General features: G+C 41.7%; 1 protein-coding gene across 4 annotated transcripts in view; it reads left to right on the top strand.

The window, feature by feature from the left end:
- Positions 1-19,347, top strand: part of RAD51B (RAD51 paralog B) — a 408,859-nt gene that overhangs the window by 324,593 nt on the left and 64,919 nt on the right. The window contains exon 11 of one of the 4 annotated variants that reach the window (XM_029964331.1): positions 8,293-8,327. The exons of the other annotated variants lie outside the window; for them this stretch is intronic. Within the exon in view, the coding sequence (XP_029820191.1) occupies positions 8,293-8,321 (29 nt within the window). The 3' untranslated portion in view covers positions 8,322-8,327. Of the gene's footprint in view, positions 1-8,292; positions 8,328-19,347 lie in introns of those variants that run through there. 4 annotated transcript variants of the gene reach the window in all.

The following is a 19,347-nucleotide window of genomic DNA, read 5'->3' as shown; positions in this document are numbered from 1 at the left end:
GGCGTCTCCTCCCTAGGCCACTTGGGCTGGTTTCCGTATCAAATAGTTAAAAGAATCAAAAATCAAATGACTGGTTTTCACTCATGTGGAGTAAGTAGTTGTAGATCCTAGTAGACAAATTATCTTCTGAAAAGCATCTAAATTTGAATTGTTTATCAGCATTTCCATTAAAATAAAAAAGTTCTTTTTTCTTATACAAAGTCTCCTGCCTTAGCCTTCCCCAGGCTGAAGAATTTGAGCTCTCACAGCCTCTCTTATATACCAACCCCTAACCATTTTAGGGTCACTCCACTGGACTTCACTTCAGCTTGCAAATGTCTTTCTTGCAGTGTATGCTGTAAGACTGGACACAATATAGCAGTCTTTGTTAACGAACACATGGTTAAAGGCTTTTGCCCTTAGTGTCATCACAGCTAGTCACAGTTTAAAGCATGTTTTCAAGCCTTGTCCAGAGGTAGAAAATTAAGTCTGACTAGGCAGGATGTTTTAAAACACAGTTGGGACTACTGACACTGAAAAATTCCAGCATCTTACAACACATGCTAACACACAAACTCTTTAGCACTCAGAGTAGATAAGAAGGATGACTCTTCCTACCTGCATAGTTTTAAGTCCAAATCTTTGGAGTTGGCTGTTTTCGGACATAATTTAAATTTAACAGTTAAATTTAGCATCATCCCAGTAAACAGATGTTCTAACACAAAACCATATTCTACTGTATCTGTGCTGACTGGAGCATGTTTGGTAGTTTGCAGTTTATTACATGATGCACTTTGATCTCATCCTTATGCGTCAACTGTCCAAATGGAAATGGAAACATGCTGCTGGTTCATAAGGGAGAAGGCTCGCACAGCTCTGGCTAACAGGGGTTAACTGCAGCAGTCAGTCTCTGCCGTGTCATTGTAAAGGCATTGCATCGCCACATACAAAAAGGCACATTCATTGCTTTTTAAGGTCTAAGTCATGCTTGATAACCAGCACTGCCAATACCAATGTTCACAGAGAACAGGGAATGGAGAATATTCCCTGAAATTTTTTTAAGGTTCAGAGCTTCTAACTTCACCTTCCTGAGCCGAAAGAGAAGCTTTTTTCCTCTGCACCATCTGGTATTGCTCTCTGGAAAACTTCAGCTTGGCCTACGCCCTCCTCAGTCCCTGAACTTTGTAATTTTTCAGCTGCCAGAAGCGCTAACTACCCAGTTTTATGTAACTCCAAATATCTGCAGTGGAGCTGGAGAATACACACATGGAGGAAGTTTTGTGGCTTTTAAGCTATGCCCAGAAGTTTGCCTTATTTTTTTTTGGTGGGAGGGGGAAGAACAGGAATGCAGTAGGGGTATACACAGGACTTTTTGAAATAGAACGGAAATTCTGTCTGCTGTGAGGGTAGGTGTAGGTTTGCTTTTGAAATTCCCCTTTTTTGAAAGAGACCTGAAACACATTTCAGGGGAGGGGTTTGCTATTATATTTGATAAGTGTAAATACATCAGTAATAATTTTTAGAGGTTTTCAGTTCTTCGTGTTTGTTGCCTATTGCTGAGAGCCAAATCTAACTTGTAACAGCTATCGTCAAAGTCTGTATAGCCAAAAAGGACCAGCAGTTTTCCCTAGCTCCAGCTAACAGCTTTGCAGATGCTTATGCAGTGCCTGAGTTTCTGCAGCCAAGCAAAGTAAATGGACATGCACCTTTTGTGGCACTTGAAGCTTTATATGCCAGTACCACAGAAAAAATGGCAAACATTCAGACAAGTTAGGTGGGGCAAAGGAGACTGCATTTACAGGACCTGTAACCCCCTTTTCCCACATTCCCTTTTGAATTGTTTGCAAACCCTGAGTCAATCTTTGTGTTTGCCATTTCAAAATAAATATTTTGTGGTGGTTTGGGGGGGGGGCTGTGTGTGTGAAAGAGAGCAAACTGGAGGAAGGAGGCTTTAGCACTGTAGTAACAAAACAGCAAGCAGCCTATCAAGCCAAGGACAACCCTGCAATAAACTAGCTATCCAGACCTGTAATCGCAAGTGACTTAGCAATAACAAATCAGTGCATGCCTATGGGTGTGGGAGAGAGATGAGCAGAAATGAAAGACATACGTTCCCAGAAGAGTAGAGAAAGCGAGCAGAAAAACTAACGTGTGGAGGAGGTAAACAGGAGAAGCATGTACTTTGATTGTGTTGTTTGTGCATGTACATCCTAAACAGTTGAAGTTAGAGCTTTCTTCCCGTTGCCTACAATATGCGGAATTTCGTGCATCTGCTAAATGTTGAAACAGGAGCAAAAATCAGCATCAGTTCGTCTTGGTACAAAAATAAAGCTGCATGAAAACAGCAAACTGTTAATAAACACAGCATCTGAGTCAGAGTTATTATCTGCAGGCCTGTTGTGGCAGTGGTCTGTAGCCAGAGGAGCCAGAGGCAGAAGCCACTGCAGTCATAGGGGGATGAAACTAAATCAATAAAAAAATGGAAGCTTACAGAAGTAAGCTGTCAGTAAGGTTAGTTTTAAAGGGATGTGGTTAAAGATAAATATCAAACTGTGCATAGCAGAGCTATGTTAATGAATTGCAGTCTTTCCAGTGACAGAATCGGAGTCCTTACTAAAGCAAAATTGTAGATGTGGAGGTATGATTCTCTTGCCATATAACTGAAAGGTTATCTCGCAGTCTTCTCACAGGTTGCAAGACTGTCTTCTTAAATGTTAATAAATTGGAGCTTTTGGTTAGGACTGCTGTGTCTCTCAGGGACAAGGAGTGGCTGAAACATCAAGAGAAGAGTGGACATGCTTACAAAAACAGTGATTCATGACTGTGTGTATCCTCTGTCCATGGCAGAGACAAATATGTCAGTGCAAACAGAACTGCTGCTTCACAGTCCTTAGTGAGCTTTTTTTTTGTGACTCCTCTGGGACTGTGTTGATGCACAGCCTGTGTGCTGGAGGCTGAATTGGTTCCCGAGTGCACTTAGTATTTAAAGACATTAATAATTTAGGGCTGTCTGCCACAGCTTCATTTGATGTGATTGGAGCTTCTGACCTCTCCAGGCTCTAATTCCCAAAAAGCAAGGGACTGGAGAGCACAGGGGACAAGGCATAGAGAGCGCCCAGCTGTGGAACACCCTACATGTCAGGGTATGACCATGAACTCTAGGGAGAGCCTTCCAAAGGGACTGAGATTAGTGTTTGGCAAGCACAGGAGTTACTTTATTGAAGTCCCACTTTTTTATCAAATGTCTTCACCATGTTGCTATTGTGGAGCCAGAGAGGTTAGCGATCAGAACAAACAATGTTGTTACTGCAGCAGTCCTGCTTTCTTCAGATGTCTTCTCGTGGCTTTCAAGGGGCTTGATGAGTTGTTGGGTCTCTGCCATGTAAACAGAGCCCCTTACTTAGTGCTGTTTGGTGTATCCTTGGCCAGTGCCAGGCTCAGAGGGCAATAGAACAGACTCAGGAGGCTCTAATGGAGATAATGACAATGCTGGAGTTTACAGCAAAGGTCAGGGACAGGAGATCAACCCGTCTTTGGGGGAGGCCATAAATGGCTGTCAAGTTCAGATTAGGGGAAGGAGCAAATGCATGTATCTGTTTTTTTCTTTTCTTCCAGGGCTGACTTGGGAGGCTGACTGAAGCCACCATACACTGAATGTTACACATTACAGCTGATCAAAGCTGTCCAGAGACTTTGGTTGTGTGGAAATGGGAAGTAGTGCCCTGTTGTGTTGTCACATTAAAGGCTTTTTTCTCTTGAGTCAGATTTGAGCAGTGCATTGGCATAGGACTCTTTCCCTTTCCACCCTACCCATTCCAGCTGGCTCAGGGCTCTAGAGTTTGGCAGATACATTTTGGGCTGGGTACATATCAGCAGTGTCCTCCCTCTCTTGAAATTCTTAGTTTTACTTGGACTGCTGTTGAAAGAGTGGAGTTATTTGTGCAGAGGATGAGGAGAACTGAAAAGAAAGAGGAGGTCAAGAAGTATGGCTTAGAGCACACATCCAGAGCTACTCTGTGGAGGGTGAATGGAATGGTAGAAATTACAAAGGTGGCAGGTTTATCTTGTGGTGCTGCCAAGAGGCAGAGGTCCAGAGCCCTTGCCTCTCCCTGAAATTGCACAAGAGAGGTGAGCTCAGGATCCCTCTTACCCTCCAGTGTGGGATGGCTGTGTGAGAAGTGGGTCCTGGTGAGGCACATCATTACCCTGTACCTTCAAGGCCAAAGTTTCCCAGTGTCCCCTTTGGCCTAGGAGAGGTGCTTGCACAGTGGAGGGCAGTCTGTGCACCATTGCAGCCTACACCCAAATGCTCCCGGCTTTTACAATTGCCAAGTGGAGGAAGCCAAAATCGGCTTTGCTTTATGGTGCAAGGACGCAGCTCAGAGGATGTGAATATATTTTTCAACACAGCAGATAGTCCCAGCATGTGAGGAAAGGGTAAAACACAGTGACCTCATTTCAACAAAAAACCTCATCCATCATGCAGAGAAGCAATTAAAAAGCATGGCAATGAAATGCATGCCAGCAACGATCTTCAAATCCTAAGTCACCTGTGCCCAAAATAAGCCGTGCCTGTGCCCATTCCAAGGAAAAGGTAGTGCTTCATGTTTTCCTCTTTCAATTTCTGCAGCCTCTGAGTTCTGGGCAGCCAACTTGCTTCTTTGGGCTTCCTTATAAGAGGCAAAGAGTTAATTTCAGGAAAAAGGAGAATTTCTCTCTCTTTGGATGATAAAAATGATAAGGAAAAATCCCAGTGTGCTTGGCGGTATTGGGAATGAAGTTGTTGTGTCCCAGCTTTGCATCCTGGAAATTAGCACTCTTATAACCAGGATCTGTAATATCTTAAGTTGAAAGGTGATATTCCAAAACTGCAGGTAGCACATTCTAGTGAAATTTAGCAGTTGCTCTCAGAAAAGTGTTTTGTAAATTTAATTTTTATTCCCTTTTTCTTACTTTTATTTGGTTTCTGTTTCTCCATCTGCTAAACATGAAGCAATGTAAGTTTTGGGACTGTCAGACGTATTCAGATTTCTAATTTGATTCATGCAGCAAAATAATGGGTTAAATCAAAACACACACAAAATCAAACATTCCTGCGTTCTAAGAAAGTTTTGTTCCAGATCCAGATATCATATTGAAATTAAATTCTTGCTTCTGCTACTAGCCAGAAACCATGGTGAGATAAATGAAATCAGATGGGGAAAAAAAGGAGGCTCAAATTCATGGCAGAAAAAATCTTAATGTAACAGTGTATCTTTGGCTTCCCTGTCAGGGAAGGAAAGAAAGGAATATTTCTGTCTACTCTGCTTTACAACTGTCTACGTATGCTAACGTTTTTTGTTTTCTTCTGAATGAGTTGACTTTTGCAGGAAACAGACTGCTGGCATGATCTGGTACAAGAAGCCTGTGTTATTGTCTGCCTGGCCTCTCCTACTGGGCAGATCAAACATGGCTCTCAGCTAAAATGCTTCCTGCCTTCACTGTCTCCGCTCTGTTACTAGCAATGTTGAGCTTGTGTAGGAGCTGTTAGGAAGGCCTCGAGTGTCACTGTGACCAAAGTTTCACATATTCTGGAAAGCGGACTGTGATGTCAAGGTGATGACAAGGCCAAACAAAGAACCTGATGGAAGGAATAGGTGGCAGGGGAGAGGGAGAATGAACCTACTAAGTGCTTATCCATAGCAACCTTGTGTAATCACAGGCAGGAAAATTCAATTGCAGTTATTTGTGTTTAAGTGAAAAAGGAAGATAAAATTCCAGTGGCAAAGAGGAGAAAGTACCACGCATCAGACTAGAGTTGAAAGGAATACGTAGGTGATTCCTGTCTGAGGCCTTGGTTTGTGTATGGGGTGGTACAAACCACTCTACACCCCCCCAGCACCTTCTCAGGGTCACAACAAACCTGAAGGAGTGCCCGAAGTGCCTCTTCAACCTGAGTTGACATGCATGGTGGCCTTTACCCCTATTACAGGAACAGTAGTAGGTAAGACTCGAGACGCAGAGTCACGCAGCAGGTCTGGTCACCTGTTGTGACTGTTGTACAGGGGTGTGACTCCATCAACAACAGGAGATCTACTCTGACTTGTGACTGTGTGTGAAAGAGAAATTAAGCCAAGTAAGTCTATGGCAGAGCGGAACACACAGTTCAGGACTTCCAATGGCCTGGTGCAACCTTGTGTTGTGGCTTTGCATTGTTTCTTTCATCTATATTGGAAAAAGTGCACACGTGCATTGCAGTGAGCAAAACCTTGACAGCATTCTCACTTCCCTTGCACTGCCTCAGCTGGCACCTCCCCTCTCTATCTGGGCACAGATTCTCAGTGCACAAGGAACCACAAGTGCATTGAGGCTGCGCTGTTGCAAGCAGAACAACACACAGTCACATCAGCGGGGACAAAGTGCGGAGCCCTCTCCTCCCCCTGCTCCTGCTCCCGTTCCCAGGACAGACGCTGCCGTCAGCTGTCTGTTACTGCTGGTTACCATGAGGCTTGTCCCTGGGTCTCCCAAAGTGCATCTTAAGTTTCTGGCAGCAGAGCTTGGAGGACCCAGAAACAGACCTTCTGCCTGCTCTGGCAGCTCCATGTTGTGCCTGCCTAGTGTTGACCTTCCTTGCCCTCCGGCCTCTGGCCTTGCCGCCCAACCTTGTGGGATTATTCCTGCTGTGCCTTCTCGAGGAGAAGGCCCTTCAGCTGCTGCTGTAGTGTCAAGGGTAACTACGAGAGGAAAGAAGAAAATCCCCTTCGATGACTTGCTTTTGTGGTGGGCAGTAATCCATACCTCGGGCACACTACTGAAGCACCATTGGAAAAACACGTTATCCCTCTGTGCGCTGACCTCCCCTAGGCTGCTATCTTCCCCCCACATCACACTCTCAGCTGCCCTTGTTTCCAGCCAGGAGGGCCCTTAAGATACCAATTCCTGCCCATTCTGCCCTATTTTCTAGTTTTGGTCTGAAGAACAATATTGGAGGTGGGATTTTTGCTGGAGTTTATCGTTGCCCAATCTTCATCTGCTTGAAAGGCTGACTGCCAGTAATGGGACAAGCCGCTTCCTTGATTACTGCACCACAGGCCACGGGTGCTGGAAGGGGGAAGCAGGGGGGATTTTTTGTTTGTTTGTTTGCTTTTCCTTGAACCGTGAAGTTCTGGGCAGTGCTGAAGGCAGGATACAAGACCTGATGGACAGGATCTGGTTTTGCACACTCTCCCTCCCCTCTTGAGGAGTGGGGCTTGTGGCCCCAGCAGTCTTTTCAGGCCCTGCCAGCAGGGGAGTGAGAACTAGGCCCACGGATTGCATCAGGGCTCTTTTTTCTGGTCATACTGGTTGGTTATAATGAGAAAATACTCCAAATTCCTGGTGAAAAATCCTTTCTTCCTTTCATTATTACTGAACCAGACAAGTTAAGCTAGCACCGGAGCCCTGAATGATGGCTGGCTAGTGGTGTACACAGCAGTGCCAGGGTGGGAGGCAGGGCTCCTGAATCCTCACCCCAGCATTACTCTGTGGTGTTTTGTATAAACCTAAAAAAATAGCTAACTTACTGTACATTCTGTCTGAACATATCTGGACATGAAACAGGATCAGTGATACAATTCCAAATGTTGTTTAAAAGCTCAGTTAGCTAAATGAGTAAAAGAGACCTTGCAGTGAAAGATACTGAAATGCAAAGTGGTGGAACTGTGTCAGATTTCATTTCTGAGCAAAGCTGCTTTCAATTGCAGCAGCAAGTACCTTTAAAATGTGCTTATTGGTTTTTTAATTTTTTGTTCCTCATCTTTTGTAGAAATTTGATGTGTTCTAGACAGTAGGTTGGATCCAAAACAGATAAAGACTTCAACTCAAGGTGTCTTGCCTCACCACTGAGGCATTTGCAGTGAGCTGTGACTGGAGGTAGTCAGCAACACAAGTTGTTCTGGAGAATGTACTGGTTAAATATTATTGGTGGACTGTGAAATGTAAACGAATTAATATTTAGGAAAGATTTTATGATTTTTCAGCTGCAACCCCAAGTATATGTTCACTGGTTAACAGACTTGTCACTGAGGCATGAAGACACTCTATCCAGTCCTCCCAGTCTCTGAACTGAGAAGATTTATCTTCATTTGTGTCTGAGTTGATTTATCTTTGCTTCTTTCTCAGGGTTTTTTTTTTTCCTTTTTTTTTTCTTTATGATTTGGATTATTGCTTTAACTCCTGAGAACTGTGAGAAGCAGGTTTTCTTTCTTCTTAGGAGGGGAACACTAAATTTCCTACAGAATTGGTTTGATCAATATGAAATTAACAGGGAAACTAAAGTGCTCATTCTTACTATAGGTGCACTTCATCTATGGGGTTTTACTTAAAAGCAGCATGAAGAATAGAAGTTTGAGGATCCAGGATCTGTGTATGTACTGTATTGCCAGTCTCTGTCCTGTTATGTAGAGATAACCTTCAATTCCTTCTCTATATGTTTCTCATTTCCCCTTTTATTTTGTGTTTCAAATCACATAGTTTTCTTTAGACTTCTTTAAATATTTTAAAAATATTCATTAACCTCTTAGTAATCCTTCTAGATAAGTAAATGTCGTTTAATAAGAAAATCTTTTAAAGGTGGGAAATGTGAGGTACAGATTATTAAATAACACAATGATTTAGTGAATTCGAACATATTTCAAAACTTCTAAATACTTTTGCTTGTCAGCCTGTATTTTATACTTTAATATCAGAGAAACTTCTTTGGACATTCTTTAAATGAAAAATATTAACTTTGTGATGGTGGGCAAGGAGCAGATAGTGAACATAGTCATTTTGGAGGAAATCCTTGGGAATTCCAAATACCCATCGTATCTCCACATGGCCCGAAGGCCAAGTTTTATATTGCAGTATTTCCATTGATTTTTGAAATCGTTTTGAGACATTTCCAGATGTTTTCATTGAAAAAGATGCTGCTGAAGGCTGAAGCCCAGATCACCACTCCTAAGATACAAGAGCTTCATGGAAAAAAATTCTACCCTTGTTTCTTTTGGTGCTTATGTGGCCCCTATCAGCATAGTATCTGAGCATCCTGAATGCATTTGCAAACAGGAATAACAATGACAAACCTCTGTCTCTTTTTTCCTTCCCAGCCTGTAAGTGAAATAGCTTGATTTGCTCAAAGGACTTTTTTCTTGTGGGTTCTAAATATTTAGCTGTGGTTTTGCACAGTTTATCTACTGTTCCATTACTCCACTGCAAGGGGGAAAAAAATGCCATTTCCATTATTTGGTAGAACTCAAAAAGCCACAGTGTTATGTGTTCCCTCTAGTGAGTCCCATGTAGAACTTAATCAATACCATTCCCAGAGCTGTGCATTCATGGCTTCATTGATGCACAACCAGGATTTGGTGTTGTGTAAGCCATGTATGATGTTAGAAGAAGGCTGCTCTATATGTTAGTCGCAGCCATTCTCAGGATGGGTGTGGAGTTTTAATATTTGCTCGTAGAATATGCTTGAGAAATCATTATATTCCCTTATTAATACTCTGTGAACTTGATAAAGTAACACTGTTAAACAAGGGTCATTTTTCTCTGTTATCTCTTTCTTTCTGGCCTAAACATAAAGCATACTGTTTAATAATCAGCTTGATTTTTCATTCAAATTTGTACTTTCTCTTTTGAGATGAGTGGGTACAGCTCCATGTTTTCCACTTTAATTGTTGTTTAAAAAGCACTGAAAAGGAGTTTCCTGAAGACACTGAAATTTATGACCACAATTAGCCCTTTTCCTCAGAGAATTCTGAAGATTTATCCCTTTCATATGTCAAATTTCTTATATTTATTTCCCTGAAAAGATCTGAAGGCCTTAAACTGAGCAGGTAATCTGTATGGTCACTTGTGCTGGGGGAGGTGGCTTATTAAGTAAGCAAGATGCTACATAGCAAGTGAACTCAGAATTCTTCAAATCATCCCAAATGCAGTGCTTACTGAAATAAAACTTGAGGGCATAAAGCTGCACATCACACCATGATCCCAGTCCTCAAAGTTGTACAGTTAGGTGTCCATGGCCTTGAACATTAGAATGGGACCATGTTCCTTAAAAGTCACAATGTAGATCAGCTTTTTTTGGCTGTCACAGTTGTTTGCATTTCCTACATCAGGAAGGCATGCAGACCTTAATGCTCTGTGCCACTGTGACAGCAGTCTGTTCTTTTGACACAGCTTGATAATTGCTAGCATGGCTAAAATTTCACCACTTCTGCCAGCATCACCTGTTTTTCTGTGGTTGACTAAGCAGCATGGTTTTTCTTTGGCTTTTATTTGAGCTGAGGACCTCAGATGGCTGGGACACAGTGCTATCTGTTTGTAAAGTGAAGACAGTATGTAGTTAAGTGTCATAAATGCTCTCCTGACATCCAAGGGTGCTGTTTCTCACACATTTATACATGTCTTATGGTATGGGAAAGATAACTGAGCCATGTGGGCCTCTGTGGTTGCAGAAGTGTGTCAGTGTATCATGACCCTTTGGGAGGAGAAGGAACATGAGATGAGTCTTGGTCTTTTACATTCATATGCAGCGAAGTGTTAAACTGATACAGCAGCATTTTTGATCATTACACCTAAAAGCTGCTGAGAAATGCTATTATCTGAGTACTTCCTGACCCTTTCCTCATAGTACAAAATAAATTTCCATAATAGAAAATATTTCTCTTTCAGAAGTGTCATATTATTTCCAAGTTGCACAATCTAACAGTAGGAAAAAGTAATTAAGACACAGTTTCAGAAACAGGCTACAGATACTTGTCTGAATGTATCATGTGCAGTAGGCTTTAGGAAACATCTGACTTTCCCGTAAGAACCTCTGCAATGTTTCCAGTTCCCTTATACCCTTAGAAATGTAACATTTTCTTCTGTTGTCCAAAGAAAGTTCCCATAACTAATAATAGTTTTAAAAGTCTATCAGTGTTTAAGTGGAAAGTTCAAAAAGTGCTTTTCTTTTGTAAGTTAGTTCTGCCAATATGGCAGTTTTTTGTCATTCTTTAGTGAAAATACCATTAGTTTGGAAACAGGATATCTGCCACTCCTTGCCTGTGTCTGTGTGTTTGTGGTATCTAATCATAAGCAATTTCTGGTTTGGGAAATGTTTCTCCTTCTTTACAAATTCAAGAACATACAATATTCCAGGAAGAGTCTGCCTGCTCATATTTACAGAATGGAGTACTCCCATTGCTGTTCTCCTAAGTCCTTTACACCCATCTGTTCTGGGACCTATTTTGAAATCACTCTTACTATGGTAAGAATCTCTGAATAACTTACGGAGGCTTAGGTCAGTGGCTTAGTTTGCCTTTATTCTGGCCTACTTCTCACTCATCTTGCACCAGCCTTATTTGCTATTGTGTACACTTTTCCACCATTTCAATAACCTTCGCCTTCTTTTACCTTCCTTTCTCTTTGTCCATCTGATTCCAGACACCAGCCCCAAACACTTCCTCTCTACCTACAAGGCAAACTCTGCTTTGTTATGTACTTGGAGTATGGGAGTACAAATCTCATGAATTATAATGCTACATCCAAATATTGGTCAAGATGCTTTAGCTTTCATGTCTTGATTATTTCCCTGGGTGGCTAAGCAGGAAAATAATTCCTGGTTAAATGTGGGCTTAATTAGATGTTGGTCTGTGAGCTACCAACATTAAAAATACAGGCAACAATATGGGTGCTGAAGAGTTTAACCACAAACATCTCTTTTAGTGTCTCTCTTATTCTTTTAACTTAATTAACAGAAGTTAATCTTCTAACTTTACAACTTAATAGCTCTACAACTTAGACTGTACGAAAGACACCACAGCAGATCTTCTGAAAATGTAGTTGTGTATTACTATAATTATGGCTAAGAAATTTGCTTTGTGCATTGGCATAACAGGAAAGTAAGAATACTTTGCCCTTACCAATCCCTTGGCACTAAAGCATTCAAACCCTGCAATTTAGTCCTTGGTCCTGTACTCGATCTGTATGCCTCACATCCTACAAATGAGAAGTTCTTTTGCCTGAATGCACAGAGCATTGCCTGGTTACAGGCAACACATTGTAGCCATAGAAAGAAGAACTTCACCAAGAAGAGCACATACAATTATCCTCATTTTACAGTAGACACTATGTAATACAGTATATGGTAGAATGTGGCATTAGCCAAGCCAGAGGTTCCTGGCTCCCTTCTCCCTGGTCTAACAAGTGGGAGCTGTAATAGCAGTCTCTGCATCCTCCATTTGCAATATGGAGAGGCAATGGTAGTGGTCCTTTAAACAATCCTCTTTATACTCACTGCTTAAATCAAGGGAGATGCAGAAAACTGTAGCATGAGTAAGAAAAGTATTAGTTTTCTAATTCTTTCATGCTTAATTACTTTTGCTATTCATCACAACATAAATAAGTGTACTTATACATCAACAACTAGTTGCCCACAGCACATGCTCAGCCTTTCATGACTGAAGTTGCATGTATGTACAAGACAGCAGAAGTGAAATGACTGTGAGTCTCTTCAGGATTTATAAATGAGGGAGGACTTAAAGGGTTAAGAAAAACCCTCTGCATATACCTGGTGTATAAAACTGTCATGTAATCAAATGAGAGGAATGCACTCCACTATGTACATTAGCAAACACTCTATGCAAGCTGGCTGGCAGAGGTTCAGGGTTTTCAGTGCTGCCTTGCACTACAAAGCCCTTCTTTGTACTCTCAGCTCTGTTTTAAATATCTGATGACTATTCCACACCATGTTAGTGCCAAATCCCCAGCTTCATTGCAAACTCTTTACAACAGCATATTGTGGGCAGATTGGATAGGGACGGGCTGGTAGAATGTGGGTATCTCCCCTTTCTTTGCTTCTCAGGCAAGTCCTCTCACCAACTCTGCCATCTCCGTGTAATTCCTGTAGCCCCTTGTGCAGCCACCTGGATAGTGTTCAAAGCCAGAAGAAATCACTTGGGTATGCAGAAATTGAACTTGGATCCTGACATGGCAACAGCACTCCGCAAGTGTGCATCAGGATGGGTGTAGCTGAAGTTCAGCCAAGGAAGAGCAAATGAATCAAAGAGTGTTCTTGCAACAAATATTTTTGTTGAAACTTGTTGTGCCTATACTGTTGTTGGCTGGATCTTGCCTGAGCTTGCTAGCCAAGTAGTATTGGGCTTTGAAAAAAATTAGATGAAAGATTTCCTATGAACATGCACACAGAAAGGCAGGAAGTGGTGCTGATGACTCATGAGATGATGATGTTCCTTCTTGATTTGGAATTAAAGTACTTCCCTGGAAGGATATTAACACAGCAGCATACAACTCGGCCTCTGACATCAGATGAGATGTTAAGCCAGGGCCTCATATCCTCATGCTTTTTAAGGATGCTTTTTCATAAGACTTTTACCAATATTTTAGTTAGTAAGGTGATGTCCTAGCTTTCTGTACAAAGTAGGAAAGGTAGCTTTCTGTGGTATTGTCTTAACTGCTACATTCTGTTCAAGAGATGCTTTTTCATTCCGGGAAAAAAATGTTGCTTGAGTACATGAAGATGTACAATAAAAATATGCATCTTCTTCTTGGTCCTAAACCTACTAATTCTTTTCATGAAGAATACTTCTGTTTTTCTGGATAAACATAGAGTTAGTGTTGTTGCCTGCAATGCTTTGGGATTTCTGTGCACAGACGCTGGGGCAGGAAACAAACAGTAAGCTTTTTGAGTTAAGACGAGATTTTATACAATATCATTTAAGTGGTGCTGCCCACTTTTGGCAGCTAATGTAAGAAGAAACTAAGCTGCTCAGTTTCCCATTCTGTTTCTTGTTTCCCTTCCTGAAGCTCCTTGGCATCCAGTACTGGTGTTCTGGAAACTCAGCTGTTCAGTGGGTGGCTATAGTGCCTTCTAAAACAAACAAACCTATTTTAATTCAAATTTCTTTATTTCACATGCAAATATTTCATTGTAGACTCAGAAACCCTTTCTAAAGTAAAACCTGTCTATTAAGGGCCACTTGAAGGTGCCTTGTAAAACCTTTGCTTAATCATTTAAAATCCATGAAAGCTAAAATCATTGAAAGCAAGGTTTACAGCACTGCAGAAGCCTTGCAAGGCTGTATTTGCCACTAAAGCAATTATATAATAGTATAATGGATTGTATATCAGAATCCTTCAGGAGACTTGCAATGTCTGCTTAGGCTGTGCAAGTGCAGACACTCCTGTTTTTGCCATGTTTGTTTCTCTAATACAGGATTGAGTACAAATAGGAACTAATTTCTCTATGATAAAGTATTAGTACGTGGTGAGGGGGTGTTATTGTCATCTTACTCAGAAGGGATACAATGAAAGAGTTGAAGAGGCTCTCAGTGGTATATAGAAGTCTGTACCAGTGTATATAGAAGTCAGAAATTGAATCCACATATTGTACGATCCAGCCTTATTCATTAAACTGTTGGCTCTCATGTTGCATACTACCTCCTATCACATACAATGTCCCAGGAAAGTTCATAAACAAGACCCTGTTCCATTAGGCAAAGAGTGTCTCATTTCTTAAGACTGTAGCAGGGGCTATGAACCTATGTTCCTTTTAAAGAACAGGAAGAAAATACCATGGGGCATTTTTAACGTTCTCACAGAGTTTCGTGGAAATGAGTTTAATAACTAGTATTTTCCTGAAGAGGAATCAGTTAGCCTTTTATGATATTTCCAAGAGATTCCTCCTTCCTTTCCTTACTCTGGCCTCTTTGCTGTCACCTTGCAGAGATAGTCCTTGAGCAGTATGTAGCCATCCGGTGGTTCTTGGTCCATTTACCAAACATGAATAAGCAAAAGTTCCAAAAGGGATTGACACTATAGAAATCTTCTCCTTTGGGTACTGTATTTTGTTTTTCAGGATTTTCCAAACCTTTTCCTCCCTCTTTCCCCGTCTCTACATGTCTTTAACTGCTTACTCTCAGCCTCCTGCTTCAAAACCCTTGCATGTACCTAGTACTCACCTAGCTGTTTTCATAGTAGTGCTCTAGCACATCTGGCAAGGAGGTATGAACTCTGCCATTTTGTGTTGTTTGGTTTTTAAGTCCATTATAGGTGTACTTATCTGACAACTTTGACCATTTTAGCACAGAGACGTAGTTATCTTGCTTTTCCAATTTTAATACTCACTGGAAGAGATTCACGGAAAGTCAGAGTTTTGAGAGACAAAGCTAAGTCCAGTACCTTGCTCTGCAGGTGGTGCCTGTATCCTTTCATGCAGACTGTCAGGAAAAAAAGGTAAAGTCAGAAGTGGAAGGACTTAGGAAATGTTCCAGCTCTAAAATGCTCCAAATGCAAAATTATTTATTTCTCCTAAGAAGCAAGTTGCTCTTTGGGGGAAGAATGCAGCTGGCATTAACCAAGGGAACCTACAAATATCTACACCAAAAAAGGAGCAGTTAGATTAAGTAAAAAGAAGACTATGTTTTAAAGAGCTAACTGCATTTTGTTAGGAATGACTGAAGTAAGCTGTTTTCCTGGCAGTTATTGTTTGGTGGAGCTGAAAGAATGAGCCAGGTATTATGCCATTACTTTGAGATGGAACATTTGGGAGAGATTAAGTAGATTTACTCACTCCCAAAATAGTTTTGGGCCTTAACTCAAGATTAGGGAATTCAGCAATGAATGCAGAGCTAGAGTAATCAGGAAGGTCAAGAGGGACTCTTGACTCAGGGTGATTTGAGCTGAGCAAGGGGTTATCACTACATGCAGAAGTTCTCTTTTTACTCCTACTGAGGCCTGTGTGCTCCCACAGCAAGGGTGCAGGTCCCACTTACTTTCAGGCAGGTTGAATGTCATATGGGTTTTGCTTCCCTCTCTGATTTGGTTGTGTCTGGAAACGGCTTCTTGTTGCCATTCAGAGAAAGATGCAATCTTGATGAAATTCAGCTGTATCTGTCCAGTACTACACTGATCCTGTAGTGTAATCTGCTTCCTTCCAAACCAGAATCTCCCTATTTATTTTCAGACCTTACCTGTCACAGTTACAGATGCTCTAGTAACTACATATCTCGCCTTCCAAACTTTCTGGCACCTAACATCTTGGGCTTTCCTCTGAGCTGCTGAATATTTGGACCCAATCCTTCAGACCCATGGGTTCCCACATAAGTCAGTCATCGCATAGTGTCAGCACAACCAGGGTCTCTCTTGTCTTTTCTCCAAATACTGAGAATAGATCTTTTATAAACTGATAGAATTTGAAGAATTCTTCTGCTGATTGGAAGAAGAGCAAATGAATTAAAAATTCCTAATATGCACATGTAATAGAAGAGCACCTCAGTGTAATCCCAACAAAGAGCCACAGCTCTGCAGAAGAAAAATTTCACTGGACTATTTAAAGTGGAAAGATCCTTCCCTTCTTTCCAGTGTAAAATACATGCTTGCTAATATGTGGGATGTGCTGTGTGAAGATTTATTTTCTTTGAGAGTATGAATATACTGCACTGAGGAAGAAAAAGATTTCAAGTAGTCTTTCTCCACTTTTTTGGTAAGACAGCCACTGTATCTCCCAGGATAATAGGAGTGCCTGACACACTGAGCAGATAAGCCTTGAAGGATGTGAGGAAAGCTACTATACTGGGATCAATAGCATACTTTTTCCTTCTGTAGCGTGCAAACATTTGACCTGATTTAGACTAGAAATTCCTCATCTGCTTCTTCCTTTTTACTTGTCTTCAAAGAACATACAAATCCCCGTATCTATTCGTGCTTATGGGTAAGTCCGTAAGTATATGTTTCCTTGGAAGTCCCATCCATTTTTACTTGGGAAATCCAGGAGAAATTTAAGTGGAAGTTTTACATTTATTCCATTTATATTTAGCTGAAATACCTACTGCAAGCAGAAGAAATAGAGTGTTACCGGTGACTTGTGAGTTACAGTGTGCTCCAGACTCTGCTGAGGGTACCTCAGGTCATTAATAGAATGATACATATTTTTATGTATTTTTAGTTTTTTGAGGGACTCTTACAGAATAACACTTCCAACGACAATCTCTGTTTACGTTTTGCTCTCTGAGATACACATTTTTACAAAGAGAGTGAGTTGGGGAATGCATTCAAATTTTTCTTATTTTAAACAGGAATTAATTTCCTTTGGTCAAAATTATAAGGAAGCATCACCTGACAAATGAAATTATAAGGTTGATCATTTTCACAAAAGCTAATGTTTTGTTCCTGAGACACAGTCTGTGTATATACTACTAATGTAGTGCTGACTCAAACGTCATTCATCTGTAGGAGCAGCAGAGTTGAAGGTCAAGGAATAGACTCTGCAGGTGTCTTCCCCCAGCTTTCTACACTTGCTGTGTGGTGCAACCTAACCTATTACATAAGTGAGAATTTGCTCTTTCTGATGAATGTTAATGATCCTCAAGGATTATATTGTGTTGGCAGGGATGATTTAGAAGAATTCAGAATGAATTTGAGAGGCAAAAGGCAGCCTTCATCTACTGCCATATGTTGGATGGTGCTGTATGGCTACAAAGGTGTCTGATCCTTCTCCAAAACATTAGTGATACAACTGCTCTCCAGCATTCATAGATAAATCAGCAAGGAGTACATATTTTCTTTTACCTTTTGTTCCTATTTTTAAATGGATTTGAACCTATGAAGAGTACTGGAGTGATTTCACTCTTCTATTCCAAAACTAAGATGAGTAGAAACCACACGAACACAGACTACACTGCCACAAAGGGAAGGGCATGCCTTTTCAGTTGGCTGATAATCTCTGAGACACAACCTAGAGAAGGCCTGGCTTATGATTTGTTCTTCTTTTACTGGAAACAAGAAGAGGAAAGAAAAGTCTATGCTGTTGTCATTGGCAAAAGGACAGCACACCAGCATTTAAAAAACTGACTGCAGTTACAAAAAAGAAATAGTTAAGATGGTGGCATGGTATCTTTTTTCATCTCCCCAAAAAATCAAAACACACAGTAAGTGAAGTCCAATATTAGCTTGGAATGATTTGGACATATCACAGAATCACAGAATATGGCGAGTTGGAAGGGACCCACAAGGATCATCGAGTCCAGCTTCTGGCTCTGCACAGGACCATCCCCAAGAGTCACACCATGTGCCTGAGAGCATTGTCCAAATGCTTGTTGAACTCTGTCAGCCTTGGTGCTGTGACCACTTCCCTGGGGAGCCTGTTCCAGTGCCCAACCACCCTCTGGGTGAAGAACCTCTTTCTAATATCCAACCTAACCCTCTCCTGACACAGCTTCAGGCCTCTGGTTCTATCACTGGTCACCACAGAGAAGAGATCACTGCCTGCCCCTCCTCTTCCTCATGAGGAAGTTGTAGACTGCAATAAGGTCTCTCCTCAGTCTCCTCTTCTCCAGGCTGAACAGACCAAGTGACCTCAGCCCCTCCTCATACAGCTTCCCCTCAAGGCCCTTCACCATCTTCATTGCCCTCCTTTGGACTCTCTCTGAAAGCTTAATATCTTTCTTATATTGTGGTGCCCAAAACTGCACACAATATTCAAGGTGAGGCCGCCCCAGTGCAGAGCAGAGCAGGACAATCCCCTCCTTCCACCGGCTGGTGATGCTTTGCCTGATGCCCCCCAGGACATGGTTGTCCCTCCTGGCTGCCAGGGCACTGCTGACTCATATTCAACTTGCCATTGACCAGGACCCCCAGGTCCTTTCGATGGCACTGCTTTCCAGCATCACATTCCCCAGTCTGTATCTTGCCCCATCCCAGGTGCAGAATCCGGCACTTTCCGTCATTGAACTTCATATGGTTGATGATTGCCCAGTCCTCTGATTTGGTGAGGTCTCTCTGCAGGGCCTCCTTGCCTTCGAGGGAGTCAGCAGCTCCTCCCAGTTTTGTGTCACCTGCAAACTTCCTTAGTATCCACTCCAGTCTCCCTGGTGTTGAAAGAAGAACTGCACTCATGTTTAGGTACACATTCATTTTAGGGAGCTGCCTGAAATCCATGGAGTTTCAACTGGGACTAATATGACCCTTGCCTCTGAGTCAAATTGTGCAGTCACGCAGTTTATTGTGTCTTTAGAAAACTTTTTGCTATACCAGAGATCCCTCAGGATCTGTCAGTGAGTATTTCTAATGTCTGCTCTACCTGTTCCTGATAGGATCAAAGCACTATACTACTGGCAACTCAGTGCATCCCAAATGCGGTATTGTTTTCAACTTTTTTGTTTGTTTGTTTTGGGTTTTTTTGGTTTTTTTTTGCTGTTGCTGGAATAGCATCCTAGAGAATGTATCTTTCTGGAGTAGAGAGGTAGTGCTGACCTTTAGACCCAGAAACCTACCCCAGTCTTACAATACAGTCTATAAAAGGGTGCTGTAGACAGCCCTGGAGTGAACACAAGGTATTAATTCACTGGGGCAGTTGTGCTGCATCCTGGA

This window comes from Manacus vitellinus, unplaced genomic scaffold (genome assembly GCF_001715985.3).
Source record: "Manacus vitellinus isolate BGI_N305 unplaced genomic scaffold, ASM171598v3 scaffold_6_pilon, whole genome shotgun sequence".
NCBI classification, from domain to species: domain Eukaryota; kingdom Metazoa; phylum Chordata; class Aves; order Passeriformes; family Pipridae; genus Manacus; species Manacus vitellinus.
This window is presented reverse-complemented; position numbering and strand designations above follow the sequence as displayed.